The 23,564-nt window shown below is 44.8% G+C and overlaps 1 protein-coding gene across 1 annotated transcript in view; it reads left to right on the forward strand.

The window, feature by feature from the left end:
• The first annotated feature begins 1,380 nt into the window (after positions 1 to 1,380).
• Positions 1,381 to 23,564, forward strand: part of Ccdc25 (coiled-coil domain containing 25) — a 29,303-nt gene continuing 7,119 nt past the window's right edge. Inside the window, exons 1-7 of the mRNA NM_145944.5 lie at positions 1,381 to 1,563; positions 4,527 to 4,574; positions 10,375 to 10,414; positions 15,696 to 15,747; positions 18,181 to 18,256; positions 20,503 to 20,606; positions 20,773 to 20,975. Coding sequence (NP_666056.1) covers positions 1,536 to 1,563; positions 4,527 to 4,574; positions 10,375 to 10,414; positions 15,696 to 15,747; positions 18,181 to 18,256; positions 20,503 to 20,606; positions 20,773 to 20,975 — 551 coding nt within the window. The 5' untranslated portion in view covers positions 1,381 to 1,535. The remainder of the gene's footprint in view (positions 1,564 to 4,526; positions 4,575 to 10,374; positions 10,415 to 15,695; positions 15,748 to 18,180; positions 18,257 to 20,502; positions 20,607 to 20,772; positions 20,976 to 23,564) is intronic.

Here is a 23,564-nt window from a genome sequence, read left to right on the forward strand (position 1 = left end):
GTGTGTTTAAAAGCTCACCCTGAGGAAAGACTGAGAAAATGTTGCACTGGGATCCCAAACATCCAGTGTAGTATCCGGCCAACTAAAAAAGACTTTCTATTGGTTTAAACCCATGTTGGAGCAGTCTTCTCTGGTGGATAGCCTACAACATTGACCAGCACCAGGAAACCCAGAATGATAGTGGGTTTTGTAAAGTGAAAGAATTAGAACAATAGTGGAAACTGCTTAGTGGGAGACTCTGGCTAGTTTCTTCTTTTGAGAGAGTTAAAGCCAAAGAGGGGACATTTTTACCATCAGGTTCTACTTGCCTAGAATTTCCTGCTCTATGAAAGACTAGGCTCTCCAGGGACGGTAAAACTCCTTTTCTGTAGCCCTTTTGTGTGGTCTGACTTTTGGAGCTTGTTGGAGGGATACAGCCCGAAATGGACTCTCATATTTTTTCTTTATCAGAAATAAGAAAAACTTCCAAGTCAAACCTAGGAAGGCTGTGGAATTTTGTAAATTTATAGCAAGAGGTTCTGAACTTCAGAAGTTTGGTATTTGTTCAGTCTTGTAGGTAATAAGGAGCAGACATTAGATTTAAAGGAACAAAAAATAGCCCTACTCGGAATCCCAAAAAAGGAGAGTGTCTCTGGGTAGTAACAGTAACAATTCATTTGAGAACCTTCTGTCCTCGATGCAATTTAGTTCATTGTTTGACTGGGCAAGACAGTGCAGCATTTCTTCCATCTTGTATTCTTGCTGAGGCCATCTCAGGCTTAGATAGGGTTTGATGAACATTACCTAACTCTATTCTGACTAGTTTGGTCAAGTCAACAAACAAAAAACACAACAAAACCCTCACCTATGTCAAGTAATGGGAGAATGAGTTTATTTAAAAATTGGTTCTTGGGGCTGGTTAGATGGCTCAGTGGGTAAGAAAGAGCACTGACTGCTCTTCCGAAGGCCCGGAGTTCAAAACCCAGCAACCACATGGTGGCTCACTATCGTCCGTAATGAGATCTGATGTCCTCTTCTGGTGTGTCTAAAGACAGCTACAGTGTACTTACGTATAATAATAAATAAATCTTTTAAAAAAATTGGTTCTTACTGAGTGCCTCCTGAGGAAATGGTTACAGGGACCCTTAACCATGCATGAAAAAGGCAGTTTCTGCACGCATGGAGCCCATATTGGGTTGAGTGGGAAGACATAAAAAGCGATGACCAACTCTCGTGTCCACTTAGTAGAGCCTCTGAAAATAAAGTCTGCCCTTAGTATTTTTTCTTTATGACTTCAAACAAGATGTATTTCCCCAGCTAATTTCTTTCAACCAGACGCTTGAGCGGAATCCTCAAAATCCCCGGGACACCTGCTCTTCCGCCAACACCCTTCCCTTCGCCAGGACTAAAGATGGCGCTGACAGGACGGCGTTGTGACGCGACGGCACGTCCGCCGGAAGTGTCCTGAGGAGAGCCTGGAAGCCGGCTCACCCTCGCGCCGGCGGTATCTCAAGCTTCGCGTTTTGAGTAGGAGTCGCCACTCTTCTACCAGGATCATGGTGTTCTACTTCACCAGCAGCAGCGGTGAGTGACGCCGGGGCCCCTGCTTCCAAAGCCGGCATTCCCCAGCCGCCGCGCTGGGCTTGGACTTAGTCCTGAACCGCGTCCTTCCGCGGGCACCTCTCCCAGAGCCTTCTGGTTCCCTGCTTGGCCGTCCCCTCGGCTGCCTGGTCGTCCCCTGGCCCCGGTGGTCGCGGCGGGAATGCGCCCCCGCTTTCTTTATACCCGGTAATCATTCTCGTCCCCACTTGACAGACCCGCCAACGCTTCCTGGACGTGTGTGCGTTCCAGCCTAGTCCCCCACGTCCCCGTCGCAAGCCTTTGCCCTAGCGTTCTGCCCGCACCTTGGAGCGATGCTTGACCAGTGCGACAGGTGCCAGCAGATGTCTCCTGCAGGAAGAGTAGCTTGCCCTCCTACGCAGGGAGGGCCTGGGGTGCCGCGGAGAGCAATCGGAGGGCTGGAATGTTAGTACAGCCCCTCCCTGGGCAGAGGTGATGGTCCAGTGGACGTCTGCTAAGGCTACTGGGTTGGTTTTGGAAGGCCAGAAAGAGCTGTTTCGGTTTCCAGGAAATGCCGCGTCAACTTAGTTTCTCTGCCCATATTGTCCAGAATCAATTTCTAATTTTAAACTCTCACCCCATTAAAATAGCGCTTGCCTTTTTGAAGACACTGTGTGAGACCCAGTTTCCTCGTCAAGATAAAATATGCATTTCTTTCTGGACCCCCCTTAACATTCCTTTAGGACTGCTCTCATGTGGTATTAAAAGGTGTCTGCTTGAGCTACCGGGCAGGTCTCTTGAGGGGCAGTCTGTCTTGTCTCCTTAGCATAGTGCCCTACTTACACAGTTGGCTGCTGTGTTGATTTTTGCCCCTTCTTGAGACAGTGAGTGGCTCAGGTTGCTTCAAACATAGACTCTCCTGCCTGAAGGCTCCCTGACGTTGGCATTACTTTCTAGGTCCCCAGATCTGGAGTTATTGTTTGGTGGTTTTGTCTCTTAGTACTTTTTAGTTTGTTTATTTTTGAGACAGGATCTCATTATGTAGCCCTTGGCTGGCCTAGAACTCACAGTGTAGATCAGGCTGGCTTTGAATTCATGCTACCCTCTGCTCTGCCTCCCCAGTGCCGGGATTAAAGGCATGTACTACCTAGCCTTTCATGATACTTTTAACTGAAGCATTATTTTGTGAAGCGTCCTTCAGTGTGAGGTGTTTGTTTGTTTTTCTTTTTTGTAGCCATGCTACTTCTAAAAATTATTTTATGTCTGTAGGTATTTTTCCTACATGCGCATCTACATACTACTTGTGTGCCTAGTGCCTATCAAGGCCAGAAGAGGATGATAGATCCCCTGGAACTGGAGTGACAGACAGTTGTTTGAGTTAGAGTGTTTGTCTAGTATTCCTGAAGTCTGGGGTTTGATCTCTAATACCACAGAAACTGAGTATGTGGTCCACTCCTGGAATCCTGTGATCCAGGAGGTGGGGGCAGAAACTCCCTGGCCTTCTAAATGTATGGTCCCTTGGTCCCTCCCTCCACCCCTCCTCTCTCTCTCTCTCTCTCTCTCTCTCTCTCTCTCTCTCTCTCTCTTGCATTTTTCGAGACAGGGTTTCTCTGTGTAGCCCTGGCTGTCTTGGAACTCACTCTATAGATATAGACCAGGCTGGCCTCGAACTCAGAAATCCGCTTGCCTCTGCCTCCCGAGTGCTGGGATTAAAGGCGTGCGCCACCACCGCCCAGCGAATGTATGGTCTCTTAACTTTTATTTGTTTTTTGTTTTTTGTCAGTCTCAGATAGACCAGACTGCCCTAAGCCAGCCTCCGTAGCTAAGGACAGCATGAATTCCAGACCCTTCTCCCACTCAAATGCTGGGACTATAGGCATACAACACCATCACTGCCCTGTGTGTGTTCTGCTCAGGGGTACAGACTCTCCAGCCAACTCTGTTTCTATCTACCAGGTCTTGTGCTTTGTAGACTGAACACCATCTCACAAATTTAGCTCCATTTAGGGTCCAGCAAGTTTTGGTAGGGTGTGTACCTAGTTCTTTCAGTCCTAATCTTGTACTTTAGAATCAAGATTAAGGAAAGCTTTCTAAGCAACAAAATGCTCATTACTTCAATGTAAAAACTAGGATTTAGCTTGTTTGAGGTAGCTGGAGGGCGTTAGAGCCAGTGTTTGGAGAAGTTTGAGAACTGTGGTTCCCCTGAGTGGAACAGGGCATCCACCATCGTAGCACAATGAGATATAAGCAATGCCAGCTAGCTAAGTTTTAAGAATACATTATATTCATTACATATACTATGCACACACACATAGACACACGTTTTTATATAGTTGTTTTGAGACAGGGTTTCTTTGTGTAGCCCTGGCTGTCCTGGAACGCACTCTGTAAACCTGGCTGACCTCAAACTCAGAGATCCACCTGCCTCTGTCTCCCATGTGTAGGGATCTGTTTTTAAATGTTTGTAGAAGAGATTGTTGTTCATTATGGGGAATGGTTGTTGTTGTTGTCATTATTGTCATTATCGTTGAAGAAGGCAAAAGTATAGGGCTGAGCTGGAAATTGCCATTAAACTTTATCCCTTAAGAGAAATTTAAAAATAGAGATATTTTCTTGAAAAGGAGGAAAGCAACTATTCAGCAGTAAGCATTGCTAAGCATCATCTTTGGGGACAAGTTACTGTTTTACGCTCAGTAAGACTTAATGAGTTCGAGGCCAGCCTGGTCTACAGAGTGAGTTCCAGGACAGCCAGGGCTACACAGAGAAACCCTGTCTCGAAAAATTAGAAAAAAAAAAAAAAAAAAAAAAAAAAAAAAAGACTTATGCAGTCTATAGTTTAGTCTTGGCCTGCTGCTATCAGTCATTTAAAAGGATACATCTTATGCTTAACTCAGAGGATGCATAAGAGCAGGTAGGTGAGCCAGGTATGGCCCATGGCCATGCAATGGGTCCCCACTAATTGTCTTTTTATTTTTGTTTTATTTTAGTTAATTCATCTACTTACACTATTTACATGGGAAAGGATAAATATGAAAGTAAGTTTACAAAAGCATTTGATTTTGAAATTCCAGGCAGGTAAGTGCTGTTCCTGTGCCCTTGTTGTTGGGTTTATGTGTTTTGTTACTGATTTATTTAATTCCTTTTGAAAATTAGACTGGACAAACAACAGTTGCCCACATTTCAAATACAGTGTTTTGATACGTGCACACATTGTGTGGTGATCAAGTTGAAATCCACAGCATATCTGTCACCTCAAACATTGATTATTCCTTTGCAGTTAGAGTATTCAACATCCTGTCTTCTAGCTGCTGTAGCATAGACTTTGATAACTGTATTTACCCTGCGACAGAATTCCAGAAGTGCTCCTAATAGATCATTGTTTTACCAATTGACTAGTGTCTCCCAGAGCTCCCCAGCCACCAGTAGTCTCTACTTCTATGAGGGTTGACTTTCTGTCTTTCCTCTGCTTGTCCTGTTCAGCGGGGCCTGGCATGTAGCTTAGCTGTAGTATGTGTCCCTTGGATGTCTGTCATCCCAGCATTATAGGAGATAGTAGAACTGAGGGCCTCCTGAAGCCGAACACAAATACTACAACTAAGCTACATTTTTGTTTTCACTTCTGAGACAAGATTGCGCTCTGTATAGCGCAGAGGCTTAGAATTCAGTCAGTCTCTTGCCTCACCCTCTGGAGATCGGTGCGGAGCTTACGAATATGAACCACTCTGACTAGTTCAAGTTGACCTTCTTGGTGGTCAAGACAGCACAGAGTTTTGCAACCCTGATCCTCACAGTGAAGGTGAGAGAAGCTGAACCTCAGGAGGAGCTGGAGAGAAGAGTGTCATTCCTCAAGATTGGAAAATACAGGTAGTGTGAGGGTTTAGAAAAGACAGCTTGAAGTCACGCCAGAATCAGCTCCCCAGCGAACAAGCTGCAGTTATGCAACCTCTTCAGACCTCCGAGTTCTTAGACATGAAAGGCTCATGTAGCTACTGCAGAGGGTTGTCTAGATTAAGGAAAAGGACCTGTATGCAGTGTCTTAGAGTTTTATTGGTATGAAGAGACACCATGACCAAGGCAAGTCTTACAAGGACAACATTTTATTGGGTTGGCTTACAGGTTCAGAGGTTCAGTCCATCATCATCAAGGTGAGGAGCAGGGCACATGTAGGCAGGCATGATGGTGGCAGAGCTGAGAGTTCTACATCTTCATCTGAAGGCTGCTAGTGGAATACTGGCTTCCAGGCAGCTAGGACTAGGGTATTAAAGCCCATGCCCACAGTGACATACCTACTCCGAGACCACACCTTCCAACAGTGCCACTCCCTGGGCCAAGCATATTCAAACCTTCATATTCCACTCCCTGACTCCCATAGGCTTGTTCAAACACTTGAGTTTATAGGGGCCATATCTAGCCATAGCATAATTACATTTAGTCCAACCTCCAAAATCCCCATAGTCTGTAGCATTATTAACAATGTCAAAAGTCCAAAGTTCAAAGTCTCTTCTGAGATCCATCCAATCACATAACTGTAATCCCTGAATCAAGATAGGAAACCAACTGGGCAAACTCCAAACTCTGCATCTCCTTGTCTGATGTCAAAGTAGTTTTCAGATCTCCAACTCCTTTCTCATCTCTGTTGACTGCAACAAGCTTCCTTTCCTGGGCTGGTTCCACTCCATTAGCAGCATTCCTCAGGTGATATCCCATGGCTCTGGCATGGCGAAAATATTGGGGTTGCCAAGGCAAATTCAACATTGCAGCCTCTTGTTTCAATGTCTGGGATCCACACGTGATCTTTTGGGCTCCTTCAAATGTCGCTTCTCCAGCTCTGCCCTCTGTAGCACTCTAAGCTCAGGTTGATTCACTCCACTGCTGCTGCTGTTATTGGTGATCATCCCATGGTACTGGCATCTGCAATACACTGGGATCTTCTGCTGCGACTAGGCTTGACCAGTAGCCTCTCATAGGCTCTCTTCATGGTGCCAAGCTTCAAATCCTTTGCATGACTCTTTCAGTCCTGGGCATCAACTGCAACTGAGGCTGCACCTTTACCAGTGGCCTTCCGTGGCCTCTCACAGTGCTAAGCCTCAGCTGCTGTTCATGACCCCTTTCATGCCTTTAAAACCACTACCACTTGGGTGACTCTTACCCATTACCAAGTACAGCTGCAGCACAATGTACAACCTTGGCTCTCTCTGGAACACAGTTTCTTTGTGCTTTCAGAAAACACTTCCCAGAAGATTTCAGCTCAGGATGCTGGTCTCTTAATCACTGCTAATTTCTTAGCTTCAGCTAACCAGCATCAATTGTCCCAGTAGTCCCTTCTGTTTTTCCAGCCAGAGTCACATGGCTGAAGCTGCCATGTTCTACTCCCTGCTGGGGCTGGAACATGCTCCCACCCCACCCCACCCCCTTATTCTGTTACAACTCCCTCACTGCCTAAGTGTGGCTTTCCTGGAACTTGCTCTATAGATTGACCTTGAACTCAGAGATCTTCATGGATCTGTCTCCTGTAATGTTGGGATTAAAGGCTTGTACCACCACGACTGGATTTAAGCTTTTCTTCTAGAACATGCTTTGTCCCAGGCTGGCCTTGCACTGTTTGGTTTTGTCTTCTGGGATTAAAGGTGTGTACCAAGATGCTTGGATCTAAATTTAGCTGGATGGGATCTTGCCCTGAAATCCCTTAATCTGTTATCTCCTAGAACACAGGATTTAGCTCCATTTCACTTCTTTTGCCCCTTTAATACTCGAACCATATATTTTATATTTTTCCTTCTATGCTTGCTATGCTTGTTCAGAACACTCTTCATGAGACTGAACCAGAGATCAAGTCTCTGCTGGGCTTTTTTTTTTTGAGGGTTCCATTGTCAATGCAATTAATATAAATATCTTTACCTTAGACTCAGGTAGACTCTTCAGACAAGGGCAAAAAGCAGCCACATTCTTCATCAAAATACCACAAAAACACTCTCTAGGCCACATACTGAAATTCTTCTCCACTGAACCCTCTTGGGCCAGGTCTGCACAGTTCAAATCCATCTCAGCAACAAAGTGTTTCATATTCTTACTAGGAGAGTCCATTAAGCCTCATTTAAAGCATTCCACTGCTTTCCCCAAGTCCACATTCCTCCAGACAAAAGCATGGTCAGGCCTACCACAGCAATACCCTAGTCCCTGGTAACAACTTCTGTCTTAGGGCTTTACTGCTGTGAACAGACACCATGACCAAAGCAAGTCTTATAAAGGACAACATTTAATTGGGTTAGCTTACAGGTTCAGAGGTTCAGTCCATTATCATCAAGGTGTGAGTAGGGCAGCACCTAGGAAGGCATGGTGCAGGCAACGTTGAGAGTTTTACATCTTCATCTGAAGGCAGCTAGTGGAATACTGGCTTCCACTAGCAGTATTCCTGGCAGCTTGGACTAGAGTATTAAAGCCCACACTCAGTGACATACCTACTTCAGCAAGGCTGTACCTCTCAACAGCACCACTCTCTGGGCCAAGCATACAAACCATCACACAGTGCCCACCCCATAGGAGCACTCTTAGCTGGTGGGTAGAATCCCTGGAACTTCTTAAGCTCCCAGATACCACTCCCCACCTTGCTTCTCTGGGAACATTCCCCGGGGTCCGTCTGAGAGCTAGCTGGTCACACTGTTGTCTGTGTGTAATCTTTTGATATTCCTTATCTGCTTTTCCCATTTCTTTCTAAAACTATCACAATCTAGTTTGGTACAGCTTGACATTGACAACAGTTAGAATTTGATAGTTTATATGCATTAAAAGAGACACACATACCATCTTCAGTAAGAGATTCTTAACAGTAATGATATAAACAAGTCCAAAATGGGTGCTATAAAGCAGAACTGGTAAGATCAAGACTGCCATTATGAAGTGAGAAACAACAAATCACAGCAAGATAGAGTAGCCCACACTTTGAAGCAGTCTTTCATTGTAATGGGTGTATGGCGTTGACTTAGGTGTGACCTAATGGTAAGTCATCCATGTTATACTAATACTTAAGTTTTAGTTTCTCCTTGTAGCCCATGATAACACTGGTCCTGGAGAAAAGGAGGCTGTTTCATGTTCTACACTGAATAGTAAGCCACTGCTACAAGAGCCATAGTTACTTAGAATGGATATGAAAGCAGATGCCAAGGCTGCCAAATGTGGTTTTCTTTCTACTACATCACAGTGGAAGAGCATGAGACCACAGCCACTGGGAAGCACTTAGAGCCAGGCTGCTTCCTGAGTGATGCAGGTTTTGCACACTATAACTGGGCGGGTGTGTGGGGGGGGGGGGGCGGGGGGGAGCTTTACATATTTCTTAAAGGCCGGCGCTGTTCTGGTTCACATGGGTGGACTAGTGGTGCTTCTGACATTTCCGCCTGTCTCTGTTTTCCTTCTGTGGTTGTCTCCTCTTTATGGAGGGAGGCCTCATTCCAGCCTCTGTTAGGAAGATGTAGGTGGCGGTTTTGCTGCATTCTGGCATCCAGACACAAAAAGTAGCATGTACTGACTTTGTTGTGAACCTAAAACTGCTCTGAAATATAAAACCTGTTTTAAAATGTGGACAAAATGCAGTTGTTACCACATTACATACTAGCACATGCTGTAGGAGGGGCGGTTTGAGGCACTGAGTTGAGAAGCCTTCACATTTGTGGTAGAATTTATGCCTAGAGACACACCCCTAGATGCAGAGTCCATTTGTGAGTCTAGACGTCTAGAGCCCTCTGGTGTTTTGTGCCATTGTGTCTGTATATATGGAACACTTGCCCATCAGGAGACTTAGAGTTGAATGGAGTTGTCAGCCCCTCCAAATTAGCCTTATATGAAAGGAAGCTGCATTTTAAAGTCCCCTTTTGGAAATATTCTTGGCTTCACCCATTTATTTCCAGTAGCCAGGCAGTTTCCAAGTAAGCTCCACACTGGATACAACATAAATGGAATTTTTAAGTAGTGTATTTGCCGAACTCTTGGCAGGTCTGTTCTCTTCATAGCCAGCAGGTGGCCTCAGCCATTCATAGCACACTTACCATTAGTTTCACCATTAGTATTTTCTTTTACTTTTTTTGGTGATTTGTTCAGTTTCCCACTTTCCATAGTAAATTTCTAATGTCTAGCAGAAAGCTTCCGGTGTCAGCTAGTGCCAACAGTGTCCTCTCCAAAGGGTTGTGTATAGCTTAGCCCTAAGGCTGTCCTTTCTTAGGTACGTTTAAAGCCATCACATCGGAATCACATGCTTTCCTCGCAGTTGTTAATTGACTTTACCTTTAATGGCTTACCTGCCACGTATAACTTAAAATATCAGATCATACAGTACACACACACAGTCGTTCCCCACCCTCAGAAGCTTGTTCCTCTTCATCCCTCCCAAGGCTTGAGATCCACTCCCTACCTCCCAGAGTAATTCCTTCTCACTCTTTCACATCTGTCTGCTGCTGCTTCATCTCATTCGTGATCTTTCCTTTCCTTTTAGACTTTGTTTGAAATATCCTTAAGTATATCCTCTGTATATCTTTATCTTTTTAAGTATCAATATCTTAAGTATATTGTCTGACTGTAAAAGCTGTATTCTTTCTTTTTTTGTCAAGCTTCCAAGTCCCCACCACTGTTTTCTTCATCAAGGAAGAGAGAGAGAGAGAAAGAGAGAGAAAGAGAGAGAGAGAGAGAGAGAGAGAGAGAGAGAGAGAATGAGAGAGAGAGAGAATATGTTTGTGTGTGTAGAGGGGTGATAGTATTTTTTTCCCCTTACCAACATAAAAATCCTGGTGTATTTCCACTTAGCAACTTTCTTAGTTTCTTTTTTCCTCCTCTTGTATTTTATTGTAGATGAAGATCTGATAAAGTATGGCTGGCCTGAAGATATTTGGTAAGTAGCAAATATCTGTTTCATTTAGATTTCAGACTTGGAGATCTATCTACCTGCTGCCTATAATTTAAACACATTGCCTCCATGCTGTTTTCGTTCATGGGGTTTCTGAGTGAATAGCCGCTGTGCCCTTCAGTGTTCACTCTGACCAAAGAGAAGGGTGCGGGCGGGCTCCTAACTCAGCTTCTTACTACGGTCTTGTCCATGTTCATTCTCCAGTGCTTATTCTCTGTCCTGGAACCCAGTCTTACCACTTCAGTGGCTATCATGCTTCCTGGCTAAGTTCTCAGTGTATTTGGGGATGATGGCAATAATGTACATGTTTCAAGTACTTAACTGCCAAGTGTCAATACATTTAATCTCACAACAGCCTCTGCAGTGTTGCTACCATGTCCACCTTTCAGATGAGGAACAGAATAGGTCTGCTCTGGTTATTATTGGCCCAGCCCAGGCTCTCACAGGCCCAGCTCAGCTTCTAAATGTTGAGGTTGATTTTCCCTCACCTTAGGGCACCATTCTTCCCTGTTCAGTTCCCTGCTCCCCGCTCCCCCCTCCCTGCCCCAGGCCCATTGCTGTAACTGTCTACAGACCTTTTCTCCAGCTGTGAGCTCCCCAGCCCACTGATTTCCTTACAGTACTGTGAGGTTGGACGGCCACTTTTCAGAAGAGCTGGTTCCGTTTTCAGTAAGGTGGATGGCCTTGAGTAGGCTACTATCTCGGACTTTTATCTACTTGGTTATAAAGGGCTCTAGTTCATGGCTCCAATGGGCATGTTCTCCTGTCATTCTGATGTCCGAGTTGAAAACCAGTAGGCTTCCAAATGCTGACACCATTGCATACACTAGCAAGATTTTGTTGAAAGGACCCAGATATAGCTGTCTCTTATGAGACTATGCCGGGGCCTAGCAAACACAGAAGTGGATGCTCACAGTCAGCTATTGGATGGATCACAGGGCCCCCAATGGAGGAGCTAGAGAAAGTACCCAAGGAGCTAAAGGGATCTGCAACCCTATAGGTAGAACAACATTATGAACTAACCAGTACCCCGGAGCTCTTGACTCTAGCTGCATATGTATCAAAAGATGGCCTAGTTGGCCATCACTGGAAAGAGAGGCCCATTGGACATGGATACTTTATATGCCCCAGTACAGGGGAATGCCAGGGCCAAAAAGTGGGAGTGGGTGGGTAGGGGAGTGGGTGGGAGGGTATGGGGGACTTTTGGGATAGCATTGGAAATGTAAATGAGGAAAATGCCTAATAAAAAGTATTAAAAAAAAAAAAAAAGAAAACCAGTAGGTGGCAGAAACATGAGGAATTTGAAAGGCACAGTTCCTACCGGCACAGTTCCTAGCTTCTGCACTCAAGTGTACCATCAAGTTAGACTCTGCTTAGGTAGGGCCCCTTCACTCATGTAGGCAGATTGTACTGCTGGGAATTTCTGGCCTTCCTTCAGAAGGCCCTACAACCTCCATAGGACAGTGATTTACCTGTTCTGTGAACAAGAGGTCGTCAGTGTTGGAACATAACAAAAGTTTATGCTTGACTCACTCACTGCCTTCGTAGAAACACACATGCTGAAGGCTTCCTCACCATGAGCGCTTCCTTGTCTCGCCTTTGAATCCCTGTCATCCCCAGCTAAAGCCTCTTTGATGCCAGTGTCTGTACTTCTTGGTGAGGTCGTTACCTCCTCTCTTTATGTCCCCTTTTACTCTTTTCAAGGTAGAGTTTAACTCTATTCCAGGCTTTCCTGGAACTCACTTTCTTGCCTCTGTTTTCCAAGTGCTAGAGCTACAGCTACTATGTTTATCTGTGTTGTATATTAGCCTACAGATTTGACACCTAGCTGCCTAGTAGGAAAGGTTATATATTCAGATACACCTTGAAAGTCAGTTTACCATACCTTTTAAATATTTTTTTAAGTTAAAGAGGTATAATTTCTAGTTTATTTAGACAGATTTCTAATTTAAAACCCACACTAGTAAATTACAGCTTGAGTTTTTTCAATTTTTTTTTTTTTTTTAAGGTTGAGACTCACCAGGATGATAGCGACCTAGAGTTCCCTTGTGGCACCTTTAGTAGGCTAGGGATGAATGGCCAAAGCTCAGCACAGTTGACTTTTATGTTCAGAAGCTATTTGAGAACTCAGGGAAGCTGGAGTAACCCCAGACCTCAGGGCCCATTCCACTTCATGTGCTGTCAATCCTGACAATCTTGCAGGAGCCAAGAGTGACTCCGAGCTCATCTGCAGTGCAGAGTTCTAACCTGGGATTCTCTGATGCTGGTTTGGAGAATTTACCTGTTTCAGCATCTTGAGTCTATCCTGGTAAATCTGAGGTTCCTTTAAGCAAGAACTTTCTAAGGATTAAGTGAGATTAGAAGCAAATTAGTTTTTAAGTGAGGAAAAGAGAAAAGGTGTGTCCTTGTGGTCCCCAGACTGCCTAATGAGAAGTAGTTTCATGGACCCCACTTTAAGAAATTGAACCATTCCCTGGGCCTCTGCATCCTCCGGTAATTGTTGCTTTTATTGAAAACTTTAATCTCTGAATTAGTGAGGGATATCAAGGACATAACAAGGACACGAGGCTAGCGTGGGCATACTTTAAACTCTGAGTGAGTGTTTTTATTGAAACTGGAAAGACTTTTTATAGGAAGTAGTTTGTGCTGAATTGTTCCAGGAGTGGGTATCTCAAACCCTGCACTTCTGTCTGTCCCTTTACCCTTTGTAATCATACACTGTATATGTAAGCCTGAAGATCTCATACGAGCTGTGAAAAGACACCATGATCACAGCAACTCTTAGTAAGAGAAAGCATTTAGTTGGGGCCTTGCTTATAGTTTCAGAGGCTTACTCCATTGTCACCACAGCAGAGCATATGGTGGCACACATGGAACTGGAGCAGTAGCTGAGAGCTATGCCTGATCTGCAGGCAGCTGCCAGAGGGAGAGAGACTGGGCCTCAAAGCTCACTCTTCCTGAGACACACTTAAGCCAACAAGACCACACCTCCTAATCCTTTCAAAGAGTTCTGCTTCCTGGTGACTAAGCATTCAAATATGAGCCTCTGAGGGCCATTCTCATTCAAACCACCACTCTGGCCCTGTTACTCCTATGTGTGCTTTGATTACTTAGGTATGAACTCATTAGTGTATATTATTTTGGTATTTCTATTGGCAGCAGTCCATTTAGAAGACCTTGAGGAAGAAAACAGAATCTAATAGAGCTACTCTTGCTGTTATTAATTAAGAGCTGTCACTAAACAAGCAGGAGCCAGAATGGCAGGTGCACCTTTTCAGTTGAGGTCAGTTCATAGCATGATATTTTTCTTAAGATCCTGAAAGGAGAATGAAATGTATAAAATTTCTAGATTCTGGACAGAAAAATGCCCAACTAAGGGTGACAATTACTATGAATTTTGCATGGGAATGCAAATGAGTAAATGAACAGCTTGGAAAAACACAACTGGCTATCAGTAATGACTAAGAATAAGGCAACATAAATCATTTGCCCAAAGTCTGAGTATTGTTTTATATCCAGAACAAATAACAAGGTATTTAGCTTCTTTGTGGGCATAATCTTAACCTTCATACTGAATCATACTTGTTATATTGTGTACCGAGTGTGTGATCCTTTTAACAGTAAAATAGAAGTTGATAACAAGAAAATGCCTTGGGAAGTCAGTAATGGGATGCAATGATGCTTCCTGCCTTAGGTTTTTGTTTGGTTTTGAGCTAGGGTTTCTCTAAGTAGTCCAGGCTGACCCTGCACTCATGGTATTCCTGCCTGCTGGAACTACAGACCTTTGCTACTCTGCACCGTCTCTACAGGCTTCCCCAAACCTTGTTAGGAACAGTACCCACTAAAGTTAACAGGGTCGCAGTGTCTGTCAGTTGTGCATAGCCTTGGTCATTGTTGATGCTTAAATTCTAGACCCATCTCTGTGCTGCAAAGTGAATCAGCTTTATTTAGCTAATTATATGAATGAAAAATGTCACATCAGTTTTAAAAGATTGCATTAAATTGATGTACGATAAGAACCCCATCTTAGTTAGGGTTATAATTGCTGCAATAAAACTCTATGACCAAAAGCAGCTTGGGGAAGAGTTTCTTTCAGTTACAGTTCAGTATAACATTCACCATCAAAAGCAGTGAGGACAGGAACCTGGAGGCAGGAGCTGATGCAGAGGACATGGAGGAGTGCGCTTACTGGCTTCCTCAGCCTGCTTTCTTATAGAACCCAAGACTACCAGCCCAGAGGTGGCCAAACCCACAATGAGCTGGGCCCTCCCACATCAATCACTAGTTAAGAAAATGCCCTACAGGCTTACTGCCTACAGTGCCATCTTTTGGAGGCATTTTCTCAATTGAACTTCTGATGACCATAGCTTGTGTCAAATTGACATAAAACTAATCAGTACAAACTCTAAAGAAAAGTGAATTTAAGAATTTAATTAAAGCATTAGGAGGCAGAGGCAGGAGGTTCTCTGTGGATTCAAAGTTAGTTCAGTCTACATAGCAAGAACCAGGACTTTGTAATGAGGCCCTACTTCAAGGGAAAAGGGGGTGGGGTGTGCTGTGGGGCATTCCAAATGATTTCCAGACAGTTTCAGTACCATAGAGACTATGTTCATCCAGGGATGTGTGTTGATATCATCATCAGTGTGTGTGTGGCAGGGTGTGAGGTTGGAAGAATTCTTAGTCTGCTTCATCTGGTTCATTTAATGATGTAGCCTGTTTAGTGAGCTAACTTTTCTGATTCTGCACTCGATACTTGGTCTTGATTGTTCTGCCATCACTTGAAACCTGGAGGTATCAGAAACCATGTTGTCCTCTTCTCCAGACTGCAGTCCTGCAAAGCTCCCAGGTGGGCAACACAGTGGGCTTTCACTGACGTCTTCCATCCTTTCTCATCTGAAATTCTCGCCCTGTTTTCCTTCTTGGCCTGTGCTTTGGTCGGGTCAGCCAAATCTCAGCTCTTCCACAAAGCCTTTGGTCACTGATAGCTCTTCTTGTTGCTTGAAGCTGCAGTCTACCCAGGATGTTTCATAGTTATTATCTGACTCACCTTGGCTCATAGCCAGGCACAGCTACACAGCTCTCAAGTTTGTCTTGCCTCTCCAGGTTGCTGGGCAGCCTTTGGCGATGGTGACTGTCTGATACTCTCCATAGAGCTTCACGTGTGATAAGTCCCCGAGAATACTGTCTTGGAATGAGATGCTTTCAGTGCAAGTGGCTGAAGACATGGTTGTCTTGTTGTTGCTAAAAGTGGTTTCCTTCTTTGTAGGTTTCACGTGGACAAACTCTCTTCGGCCCATGTGTACCTACGATTACAAAAGGTAACTGAATGTAAGCGTGAGTTCATGACCTTCCCTTTATAGATGAACATCATATATTCTTTTTGTGTGATTAAGTTGCTTAAATAATAAATGTGTTCAAAGTCATAAAGATTAGTTAGTAAATGTCTTCCTCCTATCTAGAAATTGTTATGGAAAATTCTGGATGATTTCCCAGGTGGAAGCCCTGCCTTGTCTAGCCAGCTCGGTGCATTACCTATCCCCTCTGCTTGTGTCCCCCTCAGTTCATCTGATGCTGACGTCTATTTCTAGTGGCTGCTTCTCCGACACACTCAGTTCACCTGGCTCACGAGGGCACTTGTTCCCCTTATCAGAGTGTCTTTGGACAGTCTAAAACACGGTGGCGATGCAGGAACGAAGAGTTCATGTGCCCTGGGAACGCAGCACCACTATTTCTTTCTAACTTGCTTGTATCTGTATTTTCAATAGTTAAACTACATAGTATGTATTATGTTTTAAAAAATATGTACTTTGGACTTACAGGGTTTTAGAACGTTACAAAGGTCAAATGACTTCCCTGCTGCTGCTAGCATCTCACATTACATGGCGGGGATCTCAAACAGCAGGCCAACTAAGTTCTGGAGTTGATTTGAGCAGTTTTCCCATTAATGTCTCTACCTCCTGAGTGCTAGATTGAAAAGCATGTGCCGCCATGCCCAGTCCAAAAAAGTTTTTAATAAAGTTTTGCTGTGAAGACCTGGTCAGGAACCTGCTAAGTAGAGCAGGCTGGCCTTGAACTTGTGATCCCCCTTCGGAATGCTGGGATTACAAGCACACATGACAGTAACTTATAACATGAGATCTCTTAAATCTGAGCTGCAGCCTCTGGCAGCGTTCCTTGCCCTCAAGTTGTATGGTGGGTCGCACCTGTTGTGTGTTCAGAATGGAGGCTGCAGTGAAGTCACTGGGCAACATGGGAAGTGATGCCAGAAGGGTTTGGTTATAAATTAATTTGGGACCACTGTGAGTTTCAGAAACCCGCAGTTGCCAGGTTGTGATACTGCAGCTCAGGCTTTAAGCAGCTGAGAACCCAAGGACAGTGGTGTAACGATTTTTTGATCTTTTGCCTTGTGATTTCCATCCAAAACATTGTTACTGAAAGTTCAGCTCAAGCTGTCATTTCTATTCTGTCTGTACATCTGGGGTGCATTTACACTGTTTAACCTTGGGATACCGACAGCCACAGTAGCCCAGGTTGGTCAGATTACTTTTTAGGGTCGTGGTTTGTAAACTGGATATTATGTTGTTTTCTTGTTTGTTATTTTGATTGCCTGTAGTGAGCTGATAATAGTGGCACAGTTAGTAGGAAAGCTACTTTGTCAGGATTAGATTGTATGCAATTTTTCAGCATTATAAACCCTTATTTAGAAATGCTTATTTGTTTTGAAAGAAAGTATCACTGTTGGCCATGCTGATCCTGAACTCTTGGGTTCAAAAGCCCTTTCTACCTCAGTTTCTGAGTAGATGGGACTGTAGGCAGGCATGCACCACCACACCTGACTTTGGCTTTTTCTTTTTTTTTTTTTTGTCACTGTGGCTGGTTTGGAACTTGCTTTGTAGAACAGCCTGAAATCCTGACTCTGTAGCACATAACTGCCTACTTCCTCCTGTGTAGAAGGGACCAACTCTTCCTTTATTGAGTCATTGTGAAGGTTAGGACCTGGCACATGCTGAAGCTTTGCAGAGTGGCATCTGGCAGGCACTGTGTGCCTTCATTGTGGTTTGAATCCAACACGAAGCGTGACGATGCAGACTCTCCGGCAGTGTTCACTGCTACACGGCCATTTTGGATAGAAAAGCCATGACATTTGGGAGTGTTTTTGGCTCACTGGTGTAAAGTGACTCAAAGCAAACCTGAGTTCCTAGGCTCACTTGTGTGAGCTCGCCCATCCATTGCTGCTTTGCTGCAGCCTCCACTGGCTACTTTATCTTCCCATGGGAGCAGCACAACAGATGAAGAACACAAGAACTTCACCCGGATTTTGGCTGGGAGGTAGACGGCTGGGGAGATATTTGGGATTCAGAGCTCCAGGCCATTATCTGTTTCAAAGGAAGGTTACAGGGACCTCAGCCAGGAAGGTGTCTAGATCTCAGAATGGACACCGTGCCCCCCCCCCCCAAGCTTTCCGGAAATGAATGAGGATGGCAGAAACCACTGAGACACAACTGCAGTTAATATCTTCAACATGGTTTTTAAAATGTGTTGAGTATAGTTTTCTGCTAATGCCTTCTCCTAGTTCAGGTACCATTCTGTGGTGGGTAAATGTCCCTCATCTTTCAGTGCTCTGCAGTCCACCCGGAGAGCCCCTGCTTGTCTGTAAGCCCGTGTCCAGCCGGTAAGGCAGCACATGCCTTGCGAGTGCTCCAGTGGCCATCAGTAACCAAGAGGATTATTTGGTTTATTTTGTGTTGCAGGGAGAGAAGATAGAAGACATTCCAAAGGAGGTTTTGATGGACTGTGCCCACCTTGTGAAGGCCAATAGCATTCAAGGTCAGTTGGCCTAGCATTCCCTTTTTCTATGTTTGGATCATAGTCCATTTTAGTGAGCATGAGTCTGGGGAGAGCAGGAGGAGGAGGAGGCTTGTCAGAGAACTAGATGCTCATATCCCACACCTCTTAGTTTTACTGTCCTTTCTGTCTTGACACTTGACTTTCCCTTTCCTTGAGTAGGAAGTCATCCAGCTCTGCCTAAGACTTTTGGCAACATGGCAGTGTTGATAGCTAAGGAGATGTGTCTGCTGCCATCAGCTGTCAACAGACTGTAAAACTAGAGGGGTTTGGTTCAGTGTTTTGTTGGTTTTTTGTTTTAAATATATTTATATGTGTATGTGTTTTATTTGCATGTATGTCTCTGTGCTATGTGTATGTCTGATGCACTTTGAACCCAGAAGAAGTTGTCAGATTCCCTGGAACTGGGGTTACAGACAATTGTGAGCTACAATGTGGTTGTTAGGAAATTGAACCCAGATCCTCTAGAAGAGCATCCAGTGTTATTAACTGCTGAGCCATCTCCCCAGCCCCTTGTTTGGATATTTTGAACTGGAATCTTGATATGTAGCCCGGGCTAGCATGGAACTCACTGTGTGGCCCAGGCTGGCAACTCACAATTCTCCTATTTCAGCTTCCTGGGTCCTGGAAGTATAGGTATGTTTAACTATTTCAGGTTTAGAGCCAGAGTCTTTGTTTTTTTTTTTTTTTTTTTTTTTTTTGGTTTTTCGAGACGGGGTTTCTCTGTATAGCCCTGGCTGTCCTGGAGCTTACTTTGTAGACCAGGCTGGTTTCGAACTCAGAAATCCGCCTGCCTCTGCCTCCCGAGTGCTGGGATTAAAGGCGTGCGTCACCACGCCCGGCTTAGAGCCAGAGTCTTTAAATCACGCTTTTTCTTTTCTCCTTCTCTCCCATGCTTTTCCTTCATTTAATTTGTGAAGGTTTTGAGTCATTTGACTCTTGTCCTCCTTCCCCACTGACCTGGGTGGTCTGGGAGTGTCCTTATCTTTCAGGAGCTCTCAGTGAGTCCAGTGTGCAGTGTGAATTGGAAACAATCACCTTATGTGTTTTAGGCAGTAGCTAAAAATACTGGGCTTGGTGCCTGTGTAATTCTAGATAAGATTAAATCTAATGGAAAGGTCTAGAAGGATGGTTATGAGGATGGGGGTAGAGGTTATGAGGGTTGAGAGAGGTGTGGGTTTAAATGATTGAGCTAATAAGTTTCTAGGGGTAGGATGTAGACCTAGATAGAAAGAGAGAACTGGTTTTAAATGAAGTTGGAAGAGGCCCCAGAGCACACAGCTGATAACAGGCACTGGAGTTAATGATTACACAAGGAGAGCGAGCTTGGCAGCCTTCCTTCATGTAGACTGGTATCTTCAGTCTCAGCCCAGGCAGCCCTAGTTACAGACCCGGTGGGCAGACTACGAAGCTTAAAGTTTACCTTTAGGAGCCACCAGTTTCCAGCTCCATAGTCAGCAGGTGGTTCTGAGGGAGGACGCTTTATTTTATGAGTAGAGTAAAATCTCAGATCTTCAGTTACTGAAGTAAAAAATGAAATAAGCAAACTGTTTATTCTGTGTTCCAGCCGCTTCCACAGCCTTGTTCTTTTCCATGCCCCTGGCTTGCAGAAGACCCTTGGCTTAAAGAGCTGTAGACTCTTTATTCTTGGCTTGGTTTCTTCTTAATGTCCTTAGAGTGTATGGGTTCTAGAGAAAACAGAGGGGAAGAGTTGTGACACGGGATTATTCCCTTCTTTCCTCAGCCTTCTGCAGTGACCTGTCACACAGCAGAGAAGGAGCTAGGCCTCAGGTTCCACTCTTACTCAGTACCAGAGGACAGTGCTGAGGACCGAAGAGAATTGTGAGCTTGCAGAGGACACCCCACTGGCAGCTCTGTAGTTACCAAGTTCTCTCTGCTCAGTACCAGAGGACAGGGATTGAATTTGCTGGGTTCTGCTAAATCGGCTCATTTCGGTTCAGACTCAGAGGTTTTATTTAGGGGAAAAGGCTCCACTGACAACCAAACAAGCCTTCGTAAACATGTTGCTTTCCTCAGCGTCAGGAGCCAGGGCCCTTGCTTTTTCTACTCTAATACTTTGGCATAATGGTCAACTTCCCACTGACCTTTCATACTTTGGGACATTGGAAGTGAGCTCTTAAGCCTCGTCTGGGGTGGATGAGGTTTTGCTGTGGTGAGGGCTACACCACTCATGTTTCCTGCCTGCTGAAGACAGTCTCTCTTGGCAGGCTGCAAGATGAACAACGTTAATGTGGTTTACACGCCATGGTCTAACCTGAAGAAAACAGCTGACATGGATGTGGGGCAGATAGGCTTTCACAGGCAGAAGGATGTAAGTGTTCATATACTGTGGGAGGCAGGGCCTGACCCTAAGCTGAGTGTCCTGTGTGTCCTATGGGTGTTAAACTGGGTGGCTAAAGCCCTGGAAAGCCAAAGCCTTGCCCTCTTAGGTGAGAAAAATAATTAAGGCTAAGTACTTTCCTTTATTTCCCTCAAAGGTAAAGATTGTGACGGTAGAGAAGAAAGTGAATGAAATCTTGAACCGATTAGAAAAGACCAAACTGGAGAAGTTTCCAGACCTTGCAGCAGAGAAGGAAGGCAGAGACCGTGAAGAGAGGAATGAGAAGAAAGCCCAGATTCAGGAGATGAAAAGGAAAGAGAAAGAAGAAATGAAGAAGAAAAGGGAAATGGATGAACTTAGGTACGCTGGGGAGGAGGCCTTGCTGTTCACCTGGGTGCTCCCCACAGGTTCTGAAGATAATGCCCCAGTGGCTGGAGGCCACATACAAGTTAAGAGTATTGACTGAGTTGTTAAAGGTGGTTGTGATGATGTGGTGAATCCCCGTGTTACAGAGGTGTTGGGTGTCAGTGAGCAAAATGAAAGGTTTTACCTCACCGTAAGCACCATGGGCTGTCCTCAGATGCCAGCTTGTTCTTTTTTTTTTTTTTTTGGATTTTTCAAGACAGGGTTTCCCTGTGTAGCCCTGGCTGTCCTGGAACTCACTTTGTAGACCAGGATGGCCTTGAACTCAGAAATCCACCTGTCTCTGCCCCCCAAGTGCTGCCAGCTTGTTCTTGGGGAAAGAAGAGGTGTAGGAGTGTGTAGTCTGAGCAGCTGGGCTGCTGTTACCATGATGTGCAGCCGGGCACTCAGCTGCTTTCAAACCACTGTGCAGTCAGGTACTCACAGCTGCTTTCACGTGCTTTTTCTGCTTTTCGGAAGTTGAATGTGTTAATGTGACGAGACCTGCTTCAGTAGCCTACAGTTTTAATTAGCAGGTAAATTATATTTTGGCTCTTGACATCTTAGTGATGGTGGCCATGAGAATGCTGACTGTATCAGTTTTCTGTTGCTTCTAGAACAAATGGTCCCAAATTTAACTCCTCAAATCAACATTCAGACCTGCAAGAAGTCCTGACTAATCAAAACAAACGAGAAGTCAGCAGGGCAGTTCTTTTCTGGAGGCTCTAGAGGCGACTCTGGTTTCTAGAGACTGCCCACATTCTTCGGCTTGTTGCTTTCTCTGCTTTTAAAGAGCCATATGACTAGATCAGACACACTTGCACCATCCTGTCATCTCCCTGTCATAGAGAACTGTCACATGTGCAAAGTGTGTGTCCACAGAAGACAACATGTCTGTTGCTTCTAGAGATTTGGATGAGAAAGTCCTGGGGTAGGGGAGAGCTTTGGAAGCATCATTCCACTGCCGTGCTGAATATGTGTTGCTGCACTTGAACCGGCCCAGTTGCCCTGTTTGTGTTTGAGTGTGGTTAAGCATCTGCCTCCTGAGGGCTGGGATTACCGACACGTGCCAGCTACCTCTTGTTTTTCTTTTCATTTTTTCTCTTCCTCTCTTTGTGTAGTGCTAAGGGATGAAGTAGGGGCTCATGCACGGGGCAAATGCTCTAGCACAGTTGTCCTTGTTGTGACTTGCAGTCACAGAACTCCTAGGTTTCCATGGATGCCATTTGTGATATGTGCAGCAGAAAAGACACAAATGCGGGTGGCATCAAATTAAAAGCCACCTATCTGCCCGTGCTCTGACCCAGCTTTCTCTGAATACCCTGGGTTCTTAGGAAGCTTGCTGGGCAGGTGCGAAGCTGCTGCGATTGTATATGGTCAGGTGTGAGGTACCTGCTTGTGTTCCTTCCTGTCCAGGTTCTGCTGAATCAGGAAGTCTGGCTTCTTTTAAAGTTGAGCATTCAGATGGCGAGCTCAGGGAATGTTGTCTTGCATTGGTCTGCTGACTGAAGCAGGCAGATCCATAGACTTGGATATCTGATATTGCCTGCAAATGGGAACCTGCTGAGGGTTGTTAAAATGGCTCACTCCAGTAACATTTGTGAGTTCTGGCAAGCAGCATTTGCAGCTGTCTTAGTTGGGGTTTTTATTGCTGTGAAGAGACACCTTGACCACAGCAACTCTTACAAAGACAAGCATTTACTTGGAGCTTGCTTATTGTTTGAGAGGTTTAGTCCATTCTCATCATGGTATGAAGCATGGGGGCACACAGACAGGCATGGCACTGGAGGAGTAGCTGAGAATTCTACATCTTGAACCCAAGGCAGCTGGGAGAGAGTGACATTAGGCCCGGCTTGACCATTTGAGACCCCAAATCCCCACCCCCAGTGACACACTTCCTCCAGTGAGGCCACACCTCCAAATACTGCCACTCTCTATGAGCCTTCAGGTAGGGGGTGTGGGTGGCATCATTTTCATTTAAACCACCACAGCAGCTAATTCTTGGTTTTAGTTTGGAGTAGGGGAAAACTGAAGAAAATATGCCCTTCTGTTTCCTTCACATCTTTAACTGCTTTGTTTAGAAACATGGTTGTCTTGTGTTAGAAACACGACCTCACTTCATTTACAGCTTGCTAAGGAGGAACGGCTGATACGTTAACATTTGCCATCTGACTGACACTCTTCTTGAAAGTGCTTCTTGCATGGCCTCATTCAGCAGTGACGTAGTTCTGTTACCTGGATTTGTAAAAGGAGAGTGAGAGCCTGAACAGCACCTAAGCATCTTGCTGGGAGTTATAGCTACGTGTGTCGTCTGATTCTCAAATCAACACATTACAAAGCTCTGTTGTCTTCTAGCTGATTCATTTTATACAATATTTATTCAGAATGAGTTGAGTAATATAGAGATTCTGTGATTCGTGCTGGAGGTAGAGCTGCCCTCTGACCCCCACGGGTATGCTGCACTTACCCACATACACATAAGACAATTTCTTTTTTAAGTTTCAAGCAGAAGTGAGGAGGCTTTGAGTGAGTGAGTCAGTGAGTTTG

The sequence above is a fragment of the Mus musculus genome, chromosome 14, assembly GCF_000001635.26.
Source record: "Mus musculus strain C57BL/6J chromosome 14, GRCm38.p6 C57BL/6J".
NCBI classification, from domain to species: Eukaryota; Metazoa; Chordata; class Mammalia; order Rodentia; family Muridae; genus Mus; species Mus musculus.